Consider the following 15,484-nt stretch of genomic DNA (forward strand, 5'->3'; position numbering starts at 1 on the left):
GCTCTAAGAGAACTCATTTTAGGTCCCCTTTCTAAGTGGATAGTTCAGTGGTTAAAGCACTAGGCTGCCATGCGGAAGGTCGCGGTTCAAATCTCACTGGTGGCAGTGGAATTTGCATCGTGATTTGATGTCGGATACCAGTCGACTCAGCTGTGAATGAGTACCTGAGTCAAATCAGGGTAATAATCTCGGGCGAGCGCAATGCTGACCACATTGCCTCCTAGTGTACCGTTACGGTCTTGAATGAAGTGCTCTAACACACTTTAAGGCCCTGATCCAATATGGATTGTTGCGCCAACGATTATTATTATTATTTCTAAGTGGAGAAGGTGAACACCTTTATTCGGGGTTCCTTTCTCCCGATTTAATTTTTTCGTCTTCAAAGAGGCAAATATTAGCTCCACCACCTCCACCTAATGCAATCCTCACAGCAACATTTTAATGGGTTCGCAGTCCGAGGCATTGATATGTGAAGAATTTCACATTTTTAGAAGAGAGGTTCACCATGATCTTCTCGTAGTCTGCAATGTCTTCAAGTACGAGTCTGGGCCCAATCGACATTATTTTAATTGAATTTTTTTCAATTTTCAACTTAGCAAGTAATGCGATTATCATCAAAGTTGGCAGCTCTGTGAACATAATTGGTGGTACTTTTATTTATTTTTTGGGGCGTTTGTTCCCTATCGTCTACCACGGGATCAGTGACCTGCTCAGCCAAAACTGAAAAGCGATTTTTCGACGTTTTTGTCCATTTTTAATTTGCTCTTAATCAACATTTTAACCGTGGATCCCGCCTGGGTCTGTTTGTTTTCACTAGCGACAATAGAAATTTGAATTAAATGCAATGAAAACCGTAAATGGCTCCGACAAATCCAATCCTGTTATAGTCGTACTCACTACCGGACATCCAATGATTTAGTTTCGTTGCCAACTGTGACGCCATACATTGCCGAAAGCAAAAAAAAAACAATTCTGCGTTTTTTCTGCTGGCCAGGAATGTTGAACTTAAATTGTTTAGTTTATATAAAGTATTAGGTTAACAGAGAAAAAACATTCTTTACCACTAATATTTTTTGAAAGAAGACCTGTTCGAATACTTTTCAAGCGCACAGTATTTCTCCGCGAAGGGGATCGTCATTTAACAGTGTAATGCAACTGGTGGTCTGTCATTTCTCTATCGCTTCCACAATTGTGTACAAACAGAGTGCCGGCAACTTTGGGAGATAATTATCACTGGCGAGGATGGACAGCAATAAATCCACCAAGTCCACAGTTTACATTTCAAATCTTCCCTTTTCCCTGACTAACAACGATTTGTACAAAATCTTCGAGAAACATGGGAAAATCGTCAAGTAAGTGACTGCGTTGAATCCTTTTCGCTGAGTCGGCACATTTCTTCAGTTTGGCTACTCAAATTACCGTTCCAGAGTGACTATAATGAGGAACAGGGAAACTCGTAAATCGCGTGGAGTGGCCTTTGTGAATTACGTGAGAGTTGAAGATGCTGAAGCGTGTGTTCAGGCTACGGATAATGTTGAGGTAAGAGACAGTGGGAAAGTGACGATAAAGTTCGCTAACGTCGGATTTCTAATTCATTCTAGATGTTCGGGCGGACGCTTAAGGCCGGTATAGCGATAGACAATGGAAAAGGGCAGCCCGCAGGCAAGAAGTAAGTTGCACAAATTATAAGTGCAGTGTTTCCACGATAGAATATGCCATTACAGCGTCTAACCTATCTCAAACTGCTTCTTGTTCTGGTTGTGCTTCTTAAACCGACTCCAATCCCATCGAGGATGTAGAAAAGTGTATCCCCATTTAAACATGTATGTTAGCTAGATGCCATTTCATTAGAATCTGAATTTTATTACTGGCTTGCAGCTCCTCTCCTGCTCGCAAATATTCCTCACTAACCCCAGTATTGATTGAGAATGGAGTTCTTCAGTATCATTTAGACATTACTGTGAAAGCTCAATATCCTTATGCTATAAGTACCGTCGGTCAATCCCACCAGGCTAAAGGTAAGGATATTTCCCAAAGAGGAGATCACGTTTAAATGCTTTGGAGATTTTAACAGCCAAGTATTGATGGAGCCCGTATTTAGGCGATATGTTGGCTCCCATAACACATAAAAGTATCAGTGATAATAGACTGAGTATTATTCAATTAGCAGCATCACATGGAACGGTTGTCGCGAGCACTTCCAACGAAATTGATATATATAGGGGGATTATTATCTCGTCACAAAAAACCGCCTAGTATCCTCTCTGACAATCACGTGAAAGTGAATACTGAAGCCATCCACAACACAGCCCTCCGTAACACTAATAAGGGGAAATCATCATCATCCTCAACGGTGCAACAACCGGTATCCGGTCTAGGCCTGCCTTAATAAGGAACTCCCGGTTTTGCGCCGACGTCCACCAATTCGATATCCCTAAAAGCTGTCTGGCGTCCTGACCTACGCCATCGCTCCATCTTAGGCAGGGTCTGCCTCGTCTTCTTTTCCTACCATAGATATTGCCCTTATAGACTTTCCGGGCTGGATCATCCTCATCCATACGGATTAAGTGACCCGCCCACCATAACCTATTGAGCCGGATTTTATCCACAACCTGACGGTCATGGTATCGCTCATAGATTTCGCCGTTATGTAGGCTACGGAATCGTCCATCCTCATGTAGGGGGCAAAAAATTCTTCGGAGGATTCTTCTCTTGAATGAGGCCAAGAGTTCGCAATTCTTCTTGCTAAGAACGCAAGTCTCCGAGGAATACATGAGGACTGACAAGATCAATTTCTTGTACAGTAAGAGCTTTGACCCTATGGTGAGATATTTCGAGCGGAACAGTTTTTGTAAGCTGAAATAGGCTCTGTTGGCTGACAACAATCGTGCGCGGATTTTCTCATTGTAACTGTTGTCGGTTGTGATTTTCGACCCTAGATAGGAGAAATTATCAACGGTCTCAAAGTTGTATTCTCCTATCTTTATTCTTCCTGTTTGACCAGTGCGGTTTGATGTTGGCTGGTTGGTTTTCGATGCTGACGTTGCCACCATATACTTGGTCTTGCCTTCATTGATGTGCAGACCAAGATCTCGCGCCGCCTGCTCGATCTGGATGAAGGCAGTTTGTATGTATCAGGTCGTTCTTCCCATGATGTCGATATCGTCAGCATAGGCCAGTCGTTGGGTGGACTTAAAGAGGATCGTACCTCTTGCATTTACCTCAGCATCACGGATTACTTTCTCGAGGGCCAGGTTAAAGAGGACGCATGATGGGGCATCCCCTTGTCGTAGATCGTTGTTGATGTCGAATGGTCTTGACAGTGATCCTGCTGCTTTTATCTGGCCTTGCACATTGGTCAGGGTCAGCCTAGTCAGTCTTATCAATTTCGTCGGGATACCGATTTCTCTCATGGCCTTTCACAGTTTTACCTTGGCTCTGCTATCATAGGGGGCTTTGAAGTTGATGAATAGATGGTGCAACTATTGTCCATATTCCATCGCTTGCCGCAGAGAGAAAATCTGATCTGTTGCTGATTTTCCTGGTGTGAAGCCTCTTTGGTATGGGCCAATAATGTTCTGGGCGTATGGGGCTCTCCGGCCTAACAAGATAGCGGAGAATATCTTATAGATGGTACTCATCAACGTGATACCTCTATAATTGCTGCATTGTGTGATATCTCCCTTTTTATGTATGAGACAGATAATGCCTCTTTGCCAGTCGTCAGGCATTGATTCGCTGTCCCATACTTTGAGCATAAGTTGATGAACTACTTGGTGTAATTGGTCGCCCTCATATTTAACCAATTCGGCTGTAATTCCATCGGTTGCTGGCGACTTATGCACGGACTGTTTCTTTTATACTTGGTGGTGACAGTATTTGTCCGTCGTCTTCAGTTGGCGGGACCTCCAACTCGCCAATGTTCTGGTTGTTGAGCACTTCATCAAAGTACTCAACCCATCGCTCCAATCCTCCATCCGCCCATTCTGTCGGAAATCAGATTTCCCTCTTTATCTTGGTAGGATGAGCATCGAGGTGTGTAAGGCTTCATTCTGCTGACTTGGTAAAACTTACGTGCATGGTGCGGTTGCTCCCTGTAATTTTCGAGTTCACAGACCTGTTGGTTCTCCCAGGCTTCCTTTTTCCTTTTGTGGAGTCGCTTCTCCGCTCGACGGAGTTCGTGATAAGTCTCTGCGCGTGTTCGCGTTCTTTGAGAATGCAACATTCTTCCATTCCGTTGCTACCCTACATCGTCGAACCAGCCAAGTATGTTTGTGGCCGTATCAATGATAACGTTTTTCAGGTGGTTGTGAAGATCATTGATTGATCCTTCATCTCCAGGACATCTTTTAGCTGCGGTTATTGGGGCATCCATTTCCCCCTTATAGGTGTCGCGGAGGGTTGTGTTGTGGATGGCTTCAGTGTTCACTCTCACCTGATTGTCAGAGGGGATTCTAGGTGGTATTGTTATTCGAGCTCGGAGCACCATGCCAACGAGATAGTGATCCGAGTCTATATTGGCCCCCCTATATATTCTGACATTTATCAAGGCTGAGAGGTGGCAGCGTTCGATCAACACGTGGTCAATTTGGTTGAAAGTGGTCCCGTCTGGAGAGGCCCACGTATGTTTGTGGACCGCTTTCCGCGCAAACCAGGTACTTCCAACAACCATTTCGTGTGGCACTGCTACCTGAATACGGGCTCCGTTCCTACTTGGCTATTAAAATTCCCAAGTGCCAAGTCTCAGAGTGCACAGCCGTTTGTATATACAACTGTGATAAAAAAGTAAGGTGAATTTGCTTATAAAATGTAAATTCTTTATGCATTCTTCCAAATCAATTTCATCCCCTTCAAAGTAATCCGTGTCCGATAAAACGCACTTTTGCCAACGCTTTTTTAAGTCCTGGAAACAGTGGGAATAGTCTTTTTTCGGTATAGCCTTTAAGATCTTCGATTCGGGTTTTATCTCCTCAATCGTGTCAAAATGGCGTCCCCGCATTGGCCTTTTGAGTTTGCTGAATAGCCAGAAGTCGCACGGAGTCAAATCAGGCGAATACAGTGGTTGCGGAATGATATGAGTCGAGTTTTTGGCAAAAAAGTCACGAAGGACCAATTCTTTTTTTCCAAAAAATTGAGCGATTTTGGCACCAATCGAGACTTGACGCGTCTGAGACACAAAACATCCTTAATAATGGTTTGGGCTGAGCCAAATGATATTCCAACACTATCAACGAGGTCTCTAATTGTCAATCGACGATTTTCAAGCACCAAATCTTTGATTTCTTGAACGTGGCCCTCGTCGGTAGACGTTGATGGTCGTCCAGAGCGCGGTTTGTCTTCAACGCGTTCTCGGCCCATTTTGAACTCGTTGTACCACTTACAAACATTTTTTTGTGCCATAGTTTGATCACCAAAGGCTTTCCGCAACATTTTCAACATGTCCGCACAAGAATATTAGTTCCGCAAAGAAAATTTGATGTAAGTTCTTTGCTTAGCAAAATCATCCATTGTAAAAATTGAAAAATTCACTTTTGGTTATTTACAAAAACACGCGTAACTCGGAGATAATTAAACCTTTTGACAAACAGACGCTTGGCAAAGGTTAGAGACCGTCCTACCAACCTAGAAGAAAAATTTGCTTGCCTTCCTAATGCCCGGCAGTTTTAAATGACAATTTCACCTTACTTTTTGATCACAGTAGTATTTTCAAAACTGATAACAGCAGGTTTCATTTTATGGCTAAGAAACCTACTCCGAACACATGGTTTACTGGGTGGTCGTTATAATATATGGTTTGTGGCTCTTCTCCAGGAAACTGGTCCCTGTCCAACGCATCTCCTGAAACTCTGTTACATCAGCCTCATATTGGGACAGGGTATCGGCTAACTACTTGGGAGCTCCATCTCTGTACAGGGACCGTACGTTCTATGAGAAAATGCGCAAATCGTTATTCCGTTGTCGTTGTATAGTCCGAGGCTTACCTCAGGCGGTTGTCAGCCCTACCCAACCTCCAACCTGGAGGACCAGTTGATATAATTTATTCCGTTTTTAGGCGTGGAAGACTCGCCTTCATTCTTCTCCGTCTGCAGCTTTTCGTTAAAAAAAAGCTCCCAGCGGTCACTACGGGGAGGTGGAGATAGAGTTTAGTAGTAGAGCTGTTGGTGTTGGTTCAGTAGCTAAAGTGGCACAATAGTTCTTTAAGGACGCGGTGCGACTTCCCTTTAACAGAATAATAACCGCAGTCAACTAGGGTCCAAAAAATATATTTGGTACCATTCGTAGAAAAAATCGGAACGACGATCAATGTAAATTAGTAACCGAACAGAAGAGCACAGATAATGTCAGGCTGAAAAAGAGTGGAAAGGTTGAACTTTCGAGGCGGCTTACATTTTAATAATAACCAGATAACAATACTAGAACTGGCAACTATTAATTGGGAAGGCCAGGAGGAAAGATTTTCCTGATTTTTTCTAAAACTTTCACGTTTTTTGATATGTCAATATAAGTCCCAAATGGAGAAGTTAGCTTTCCTTGAATTAAGCGATTACGACAAACGGTTTATTGTCCTTAATCGGATTCACATATATTCAGACATATTCAGACATCGACAAAGTTGTGGTTATTGTAGGTGGGTAGGTTGGAGGTGGGAGTGGGGGTAGGTTATGGTAGTGGGCCCACGACGTCCCGGCAGGCTAAGAAAGAGCTAAGTTTTCTGGTCTGGTCTACGAAGATCGTACATGGGGACGAGAATTGGCTAGGTCTTCGGCCTATGTGTGCCAGCTGTCACTCAGTTTTTGGGCACTGGACCCTTTGTTGTCGGATTCCTTGTAGGTTAGATAACACACGTATGCTTCAACACGCTTTGTGCCAACACTTTCAAGCACCACCTGTCACGTGAGTCAGTCACACAGAAGAGATGTGGCGAGTTGGCGCGGGGAGTGTTGTTTCTGCAGGACAACGCGCCTGTTTATATCGCGCAACAGTGGTGGGCATATTTGTATTCGTAAATACGAATAAATTCGTACCATGATTTTCTATGAACACGAATACGAATATATGTGACCGGCTCGGAAGAAGGGGCCCTCATGCTTAAAATGTCGATTTTCAGTTTTTGACAGTTTTCATATCTACATGGTTTTCACATACCGTAACATCGTCAGGCTAAAAAAATTTTTGCTGACGTGTAGTGAACAATTGAAAAAACAATGAAGATCCAAAAAAAAGTTGTAATACTATAAATTGTATAAAGATACAAATTTACATTACAATAAAAATAGGAATGAACGACGGGGAGTACCCCCAGTCAGTTGTGCACTTGCGGCTTCAGGTTCGTTTGATCAAAATCTTTCACGACATTCTTAAAGCGCCGTACGCCTACAACATGCAGAAACAAAAATATGAAGTGGCACGCTGTAACTTGGCGAAACAGAAATGTAGTCACCAGCAAGTGCTTGGAACGACCTTTTTTTCCGCTTTGCATCTTTCTTTGTACGTTTACTTTCATGCACTAATTCTAATGTTGCTTTTTTGGCGACATGCATCCAAGTGGCCTTTTAAAATTAGGTCTTGTTCTTCTTTTGTCAGCTCCATTAATGTTTGTCTTGTTTCTTTTGCCAATTCTCGCGGTATTTTCGTGTTACAGTTTGTACTGCAACAGGCCTGGGCATTCTACTGCCCTCACTTTTTCCTCCTCTGCTACATCTTTACAGGATGGTTTAAGTAAAACATAAGGTTGTGCATAGGCTGTACTCGTACTCGACTGCGGCCTAGAACTTGGAATAGACACATTCATAGGCTGTCTGGAAGCCTCACCTTGCTTTCTTTTTTGAGAGATACGTGTTGAAGTAGCCGCACTTTCATTCGTCATCGACTATGGATTTTCCAAAAATGCATCAATTAGGTCTAATTCAATCGCCATGCCAGTTTAAAGGAAGTCCTACTATTACTAACAAAATTATAGAAGGTGAAATTTTTTTTTATGTGAATTTCCTGCATATTAAAACTTATGACGTCATTATAACATATTTATCCGCTAATAACACAACAAAGTGAGCTCATATGAATGGGGGTCGCAGGGAAATAGTTCATTTTATACCCGAAGCTTCCGGTATTCCGACTTGTTTCTGTATTGAAATGTTAGTATTCACTTGGATAGCGAATATTAGCGATAATGATCTGATCATGTTGTACATATGTATGGTGGAGTCGGACTTAATATCCATTAAGAAAATTAAAAGGTGTTGCAGGTTGCAGGACAAAAAAAATATGTTCATATAAACTCGAAAGATATATTCAAGCCTGAAGAATTGTTTTGTGAAGAGAAAGCACACGAAAGCAAAGACATAATATTCTTGTTCTGTGCCTGCATCAGATATCAGACAGACAAATGTCTGTGTCGATTGTTTGTGTACAATTTGGATATATAGACTCAAATCTCCAAATTACCATGCAAGTTCATGAAAAATAATTCTATTGTGTTTATTTCAGTGAAGTTTCTCCTTCGTGTGTGCAATCTCTTTTTAATTTCTCTTCTATTTGAAATTATGCTGCAGATATTATTATTATAATCTAAATATATATTTTTTCAGACGAAAGTTTACTGATGTTGTTCGATGTTTCGAATGCGGAGCTGAGGGGCATGTTAGCTACAAATGCCCGGAAAATATCTTGGGAGACCGACCACGTCCGAAGAAAGAGAAGAAAAAAACAAACTGAAAGATATTGTACAACAAAAGTTCGATTTTGGAACGCAAACCGTATGTAATAGTTCTAAGATGAGTCTAGTCAATAGTCTCCGTGAAAAGCAGTGCATGCATAAATGGCGGGGAAAATGTCCATGGAAAACATTTTTTTCTACGAGGATATTGGAAACTGATTACAACACAAATAATATGCGAACTAATTTAATTAGGATTAAGTAATAGAATTAGGAAATAATTTGAAATAAGAATGAGGAAAAAGGGTTTTAAGGAATACACCAAACCTTACTGAGTTAACCAATCAACTGAACTGCTGCAAAAGATATTTTTATGATTCATTTTTATTGGTGATTTGAAAAATCGTTGTTTTTCACAGTTTCGAAGCCTGGCACATCTTTTTAATCCTTAAAATGTAAATTTGTTATTCAAATCCAACTATGTTTTGATTGATTCATAATAGTTGACAACTGGGGGAAAAGTAGGCAATAACAAATATCAATATCAATATTCTAGGACGCTATACGATTTTTTTAACGGATCATTATTTATCGGATCGTAAGTGAAACAGAATGTTTACAATGCGTTCTATTAACGCAAAATTTGAATGTGAATTTATCTTACAACGTTTAAAATATTTCCTTTTCTTTCCTTCATAGATATTTTTAGCATGTGTAGACATTTTATCCACACTTACTACTTTTATCAGGCTATTTCTCGGTAATTACTTCGTTTATCATGAATGAGAGCAGGAATTACTCCTCTTTGCTGAGGAAACATCGTATGTGTATATATATTTTTTGGATCTTTTTTTACAGATCAAGCAAATTACTTTCCTCATTTTTCTCTTATTTGTTTTGTATCCAATTCCTCGGCGCTTCACTCTTCCGTTACTTGATTTGTATTTTTATATATGCAAAGGTGGTAATCAACGCACGTTGAAAAAAAGACTAAGTTTTATTTTCATGTTGCGCTTTAGTACAGTAATAAAGTTTAGCAAAACAGTTTTTTCTTCTCGCGAACAACTTTATTCTTTGCAATCTCCATCTTTTACAGTCTCTGGAACTAGACTGAACTCTACTCTTAAAAATTGAATTTGAATACCTAATGCGTTATGGGAATTATTCGATTTTAGTTTGTTATTGACGACATTTCAAAAGACTAATAACTATGATGCGAACTTGTGGGAAGGTAATATCGATTTTAGCCAAATCCCTAAACGACACGGCAGGCCGCACCTTCAAATGACCGCACGAGCGAAAAAAAGAAAGCAACACCATCGACGCACCCCAAAGTGAAAAGCACGCCAAAAGAGCGGAGAGCAAGCAAAAAGAGATCCACCTATACAAACACCTCCGCGCCGTCTCTTACGGCGATTTAGTTTTTATTCTTACCACCTTTAGAAAAATTTCAATGAAATTATAAATAATAAATTAAATAAAGCAAATGGCGGTGTCTGCCGAGCAGGCGGCTGATGGCAGAGTATCTTGCTCCTGCGGCGGTATCTGTTGTGTTGATGGTGGCAACGGCTGCGGCGTTGGCCACGGAGGCGGCACTGGCGAAGGTGTCCACGGCTGTGGTGGCGGCTACGGCGGTGGCGCTGGTGATAGTGATGGTCAACTGTGCTGGTCTTGACGACGGGGGCTGCAGTGTTGACGTCTGTGGCGACAGCGGTGTTGGCTGCTGCGTCTGCGATGACAGCGGTGGTGGCTGCAGCGTCTGTGGCGACAGCGGTGGCGGCTGCTGCCTCCGTAACAACAGACGTGGCGGAGACGGCGACAGCGGGGCTGCAGTGACGGCGGCGGCCTCGACTCCTGCAGCTCTGATTCAGACGGCCGCGGCAGCAATAGTGGTTACGGCGGTAGAGATTTTTTTCTGCGATGTTCGCTCTGGGGTCACCAATTTTGTTTTATACTGATGTAATCCAATAGTAATAGTAATTCAATATTAGGTTCTGCTACCACTTCTGTTAAGACTAGTTTCTTCCTCAATAAAATCATTCTGTCATATCGCAACCATAATTATATTTTCGATAAAACGATTACAAGCAAAACCTTTTATTTAGTTTAATGGTTACAAACAAAACTTTTTATTTAATTTAATGCGGATATTTGATAACTATGAAATCAACCGCCACTTTCTACTAATCAAACACAACTCTTTTTACAAAACGTCTCAATATCGGCAATTATTTTTCCCATGTCATGCTATTTAGTCATGGCACTCTGATCTCCACTCCTGTGACGAGATCTGAACTGTGTGGAGGGCGCCGGTGGCGTCATCTGTCTGCTCGCATTCGCAACATTCGAAATAAATGCCGCGAATCCTGCCGCGAGTTAAGGTTGTTGGAAGGAGAAACTCCAAAAAATATAATTATCAATTTATTCGGACAAAGTTTCCACGTTTAGATAGTAATTACAACTCCGCTCTTACGTGCTAAAGTTACAATTTTATATATTCTAAATCTGTTTACACAGGTGGGTCAGGTAAAATGCATATCCGGCATGTGTCGTTGGAATTAGCTCGAATCTTTGGTTCGATGATCTGCACATTTTGCTGAGTGGGTGGTTAGAATGTTTAGCTGGTTCGATGGCATGTGTTGCATTGTCGGAAGGTATTAGATGTTAAGGGGTGATCCCGTAACTCGCGCCACACGATAGCTTATGCTGCGTATGTAATTTAAATGTTTTGTGATTTTAATATTCATCCGGTGGTGTGATGCTGCATGTGTGGTTTATGGAGAGTAGTATCATATTCCATGTTTACATTTGATGGATTGTTGCATATGTTTGATGATGGTAATGGGAGCTCGGGGTATACAATGTGGTAATTCCTCCCCCCTAAGTCTGAACCCGGTAACTGGGGCTGGACTGACTTATTGTCAAGCTGGGTTGGTTCCGGTTTCATCTCAAGTGTTGATGACTGTGGCTCAGAGGAAGAATTCATGGTATTAAAATTTATCTGGTTGTTTCTTCCCTCATAAGATTGACAAAAATTTCGTTTATGTTTGCAAATTGTATAGATAAAATTCCAAAACTTTCTTTAAATGTTTGGAATTCGTGGGAGTACAAGTACTGATTTAATTTGGTTGGTTTTATGTAATTTCCTATTATGGGGCTGGTGAAGCTACCTTCGTTATCCATTACTAAAATTTCGGGTATTGTGTAGTAGTGAAGTATTTTTGCCAATTTTCCTCGTATGTGGAGCGCGGATGGATGGAAGTTATCTTTTCCTTCCGTGGGTATGGTAAAAAAATAACGCACGTTCGATTTATAAACTTTATTTGTCCTCTATAGTCACAACAAGAATGCCTACTGCATAAGACTTACATCTATTTATACATAAAATGTGCAATTACTGTAATTATAAAAGTGCCAAATGTGCAAATATAAATAAAACCTAGTTACCGAGTTCAATGTGCATCGGTTGATGAACTGAAATTTGCCTACCTATGGGAAGCGTGTGCATATAGATCACGTTGTGTGTATTCGCATGATTAAGAGTGTGATAACTTCTCCCTCTTCAAAAATCTGTGTCCCACAGATTAGAACTGTAATCTCATAGGATCCGGATGGGAATAGGGTAGGTTTGTTTCTAATTTCAGGGAGGTATTTCTACGCCGTAAAAAAAGGAATAAGACGATGGCGGCTAATGATAAGGTTACGATAGCAATTACAGTGTCAGAAGCAATTGACACAATGTTGTTGGATGTTAGATTTTCAAGCCTTTTAATGTTATCCAAATGAAGTTTGTGCAAGTATTCGATATCAACTTTTACAGCATTTTCGGTTAAATTGCTAGTTAAAATTGAGGGTAAAAGATGGAAGCTTCTGATTTCTCTGCTGGTGTACTTTACGTCGTCCACCTGTACTGTATCATTTTGGAAATTAATTAGAAAGGTACCATTGAGAACCCTTGTATTATCACAGTTTAGTTTACTTACAAAATTTGTTAGATATAGCGTGTTTTCATTAATGAGTTCGACTATGGGACTATTGTGGAACTGGTAGTCACAGATCGCATTGGTTCCCTGCAATATTTGGTAAAGGCATTCAGTAGATCTTAGTTCTCGCAACTGATTCTTATTGCAAATAGTTATTCCTTGAATTTCGGAGCATCGCTCGCTTACGCCGTACTTTTCCTTGTGGCTCAAAAATAGACTAGAATAGTTGATGTAAATCATCTTACCATCCTTAATAGTTGGACGGATCAAGAGGTGATTGAAATCGGTGCCTCCCGGTTTTGGTAAACATACGACATAGAGAAGAATCGAGTCTTTTACAAGCACCATAGGCTCCACGTATTCAATAGCTTGAATACCATTGCTGTACCATTGCGTCTCAACCTGTGCGATGATTTCGTTTAATTCAACCCTGTCCAGAAGTTTCGAATTGACTATACCCCTCTTAGCGAGCTGGTTGTCCTCTGCAACAGTTTCCGTCTTATACAAGGGTTTGCTTTTTGCTTTAATTTGCTTATCAACCTTGAAGACTACATCTCCAGGCTTGTAGGCTTTTGGTTTAGTTCTTTTAGAATTGTGTTTACTAATCCGATTCTTTTGTTTTCGCATGATTTCGCATTTAACATCTTGATTTAGTTTGGTTTTAAAATCAAGTAACTTCTGATAATTTATGCGCTGTGATCTAGCGAAGAATATGTCAACCGGTTTCTTCCCAGTAACGGAGTGAAAGGAATTATTGTATCTGTCTACGGTAACGTTTATTGCCTCGTTAAGAGAAAGATCAGGGTATTTCTGTCGGATGCATCGCAAAAGTTCAAGAATAGTGGAATGCAGGCGTTCAGCCGTACCGTTAACCTCACTTTTTTGAGGTGGTGTCAAGTATACGGTTATCCCTAACGTTTCAAGGTAGTTTAAGATTGTTGGACTAACGAAACTTGGTTCGTTGTCTGAAACCAGTAATTCAGGAACGCTGAAATAGTGAAGCACCTTGATTAGCTTCTCGCGTAGATGAAGGACGGACTTATTCTTTAAGTGAAAAAACTTTGCGAACTTGCTAAACTTGTCCACGCAGATAAGGTATTTTTCCCCCGAAATTTCAAAAATGTCCATATGCAAGATTTGTGTCGGATATTCTGGAACAGGGGTTTCCTGCAATTCCGGCTTGGCTGGGTGCCGGTCATACTTGTTCCTATTACAATTGTCACAGGTTGCCACATATTTTCTAATTTCCTTCGTCATTTTCGAGAAGTAATATCGCTCTAATATCTGCTCTTTATTTTCTTTATGATTCCTATGAGCTCGCCGATGTTCCTGTTGTATAATTTCGACCTTGTTTTCTTCATTAGCAATATCCTGTACCATTCTTTGGGTGATGCGAATTTTGAATTTTGAAAAACTTTCCTTAAAAACTTCCTGAAGTAACTGCAAATATACCTCGGGAATGCCATTAACGACATTAGGGTTTAACCTTTCCTTGAGTATCCTAGCTAAGCTGTCTTTGTTTATTTCGCTTAACTGAATAAAATGTCTGTAGTACGCTGGGTGTGGTTCCTCGTAAGCACTCGTCTCCTTATCTAAGGATATTATAAGCTGGTTTTTAAACACATTAATTGGAGCCTCGGTATAAGGGATGAGATCTGTGCTTTCTTCCTCTTCACTGTGCATTGTTGCCGAGCCGGAGTCAAGGATGTTTACCTCCAACGGCAGCCTAGAGAGGGCATCGGCCACGACATTGGTTGTATAGTAACTCGTAATTGTACTCCTCTATTCTCGATTTCCATCGCTTGAGTTTCGCATTATTATTACTATTACTCAGAGCGAACGTAAGTGGTTGATGGTCTGTTAGGATTTTTATCTTCTTTGCCCCGTAGAGGTACGTCCTGAGTTTGTCGAGGGCCCAAACGACAGCCATCAACTCCTTCTCGTTTGTGGCGTAATTCTCTTCGGTTTTATTTAGTGATCTTGAAACATAAATGATAGGCCTTTCACTTCCCACTTCACCTTGCGACAAAACTGCTCCAATTTCATGGTTTGACGCGTCAGTGGTTAGAATGAATGCCTTCTCGAAGTCTGGAAATGCTAGAACCTCGGATGACGTAAGGAGTTCCTTCAACTCGTCGAAAGCTTGCAATTCTGTGGGCCCGAGTTTAATTTCCTTTTTCTTCGATTGGTTAGCCTTGACTTGTGCGGAGTCTCTAATAAATTTCCTATAATACGAGGCTAATCCAAGGAATGCCTTTAAATCCTTGAGATTTGTTGGAGGATTGATTTTCCTAATTGCAGCGATTTTATTCGGATCAGGCAGAATGCCCTCCTGGCCGATAACATATCCCAGAAATTCTACTTGAGTCCTTAAAAATTTAGATTTCTCTAAGTTGACTTTTAGATTTGCTTTCTTCAGTTGCCCAAGTATCGTCTGTAGATTTCCTAAATGTTGTTCTTCTGTTTCACCTAAGATGATAATGTCGTCGATGTACACGTAGCATATCTTCCCAACGAACGCTTTTAACACATCATCTATCATTCTTTGGAAGATAGCGGGAGCATTATTCGAGGGACGTATGATACCGTTTGCAAGCATCTCGGATATCTGTCTTTCTGCCTCGGCTCTCAAATTGACAGGGTAGGGGTATGATTTTGTATAAATGGTATCAGACGTAGTGGTTCTGATTTCTGCCCTTACATTTGTTTCCACCATCTCGCTGTCATTAATTGGTCCGAGAGTCTCGCTATATTCCTCTAATAACCCCCGCAATTTCTCTTTCATTCCATCACAAAGGTGGTCGTTCTTTATTGCTATGCTATTTACCTGCTTAGATTCCTTTGC

The 15,484-nt window shown here is 41.0% G+C and overlaps 1 protein-coding gene across 3 annotated transcripts in view; it reads left to right on the plus strand.

The window, feature by feature from the left end:
• Positions 1 to 1,098: 1,098 nt before the first annotated feature.
• Positions 1,099 to 15,484, plus strand: part of LOC119652946 (zinc finger CCHC-type and RNA-binding motif-containing protein 1-like) — a 41,631-nt gene continuing 27,245 nt past the window's right edge. For 2 of the 3 annotated variants that reach the window (XR_005249624.1, XM_038057338.1), the window contains exons 1-4: positions 1,099 to 1,352; positions 1,428 to 1,539; positions 1,602 to 1,669; positions 8,589 to 8,756. Coding sequence is in view for 2 of the 3 variants with exons in the window: in XM_038057338.1 (XP_037913266.1) it covers positions 1,243 to 1,352; positions 1,428 to 1,539; positions 1,602 to 1,669; positions 8,589 to 8,715 (417 nt within the window). In the remaining variant the exon portion in view is untranslated. Of the gene's footprint in view, positions 1,353 to 1,427; positions 1,540 to 1,601; positions 1,670 to 8,588; positions 9,130 to 15,484 lie in introns of those variants that run through there. The other variant, XM_038057337.1, reaches the window with a different exon arrangement.

This window comes from Hermetia illucens, chromosome 3, assembly GCF_905115235.1.
Source record: "Hermetia illucens chromosome 3, iHerIll2.2.curated.20191125, whole genome shotgun sequence".
NCBI classification, from domain to species: Eukaryota; Metazoa; Arthropoda; class Insecta; order Diptera; family Stratiomyidae; genus Hermetia; species Hermetia illucens.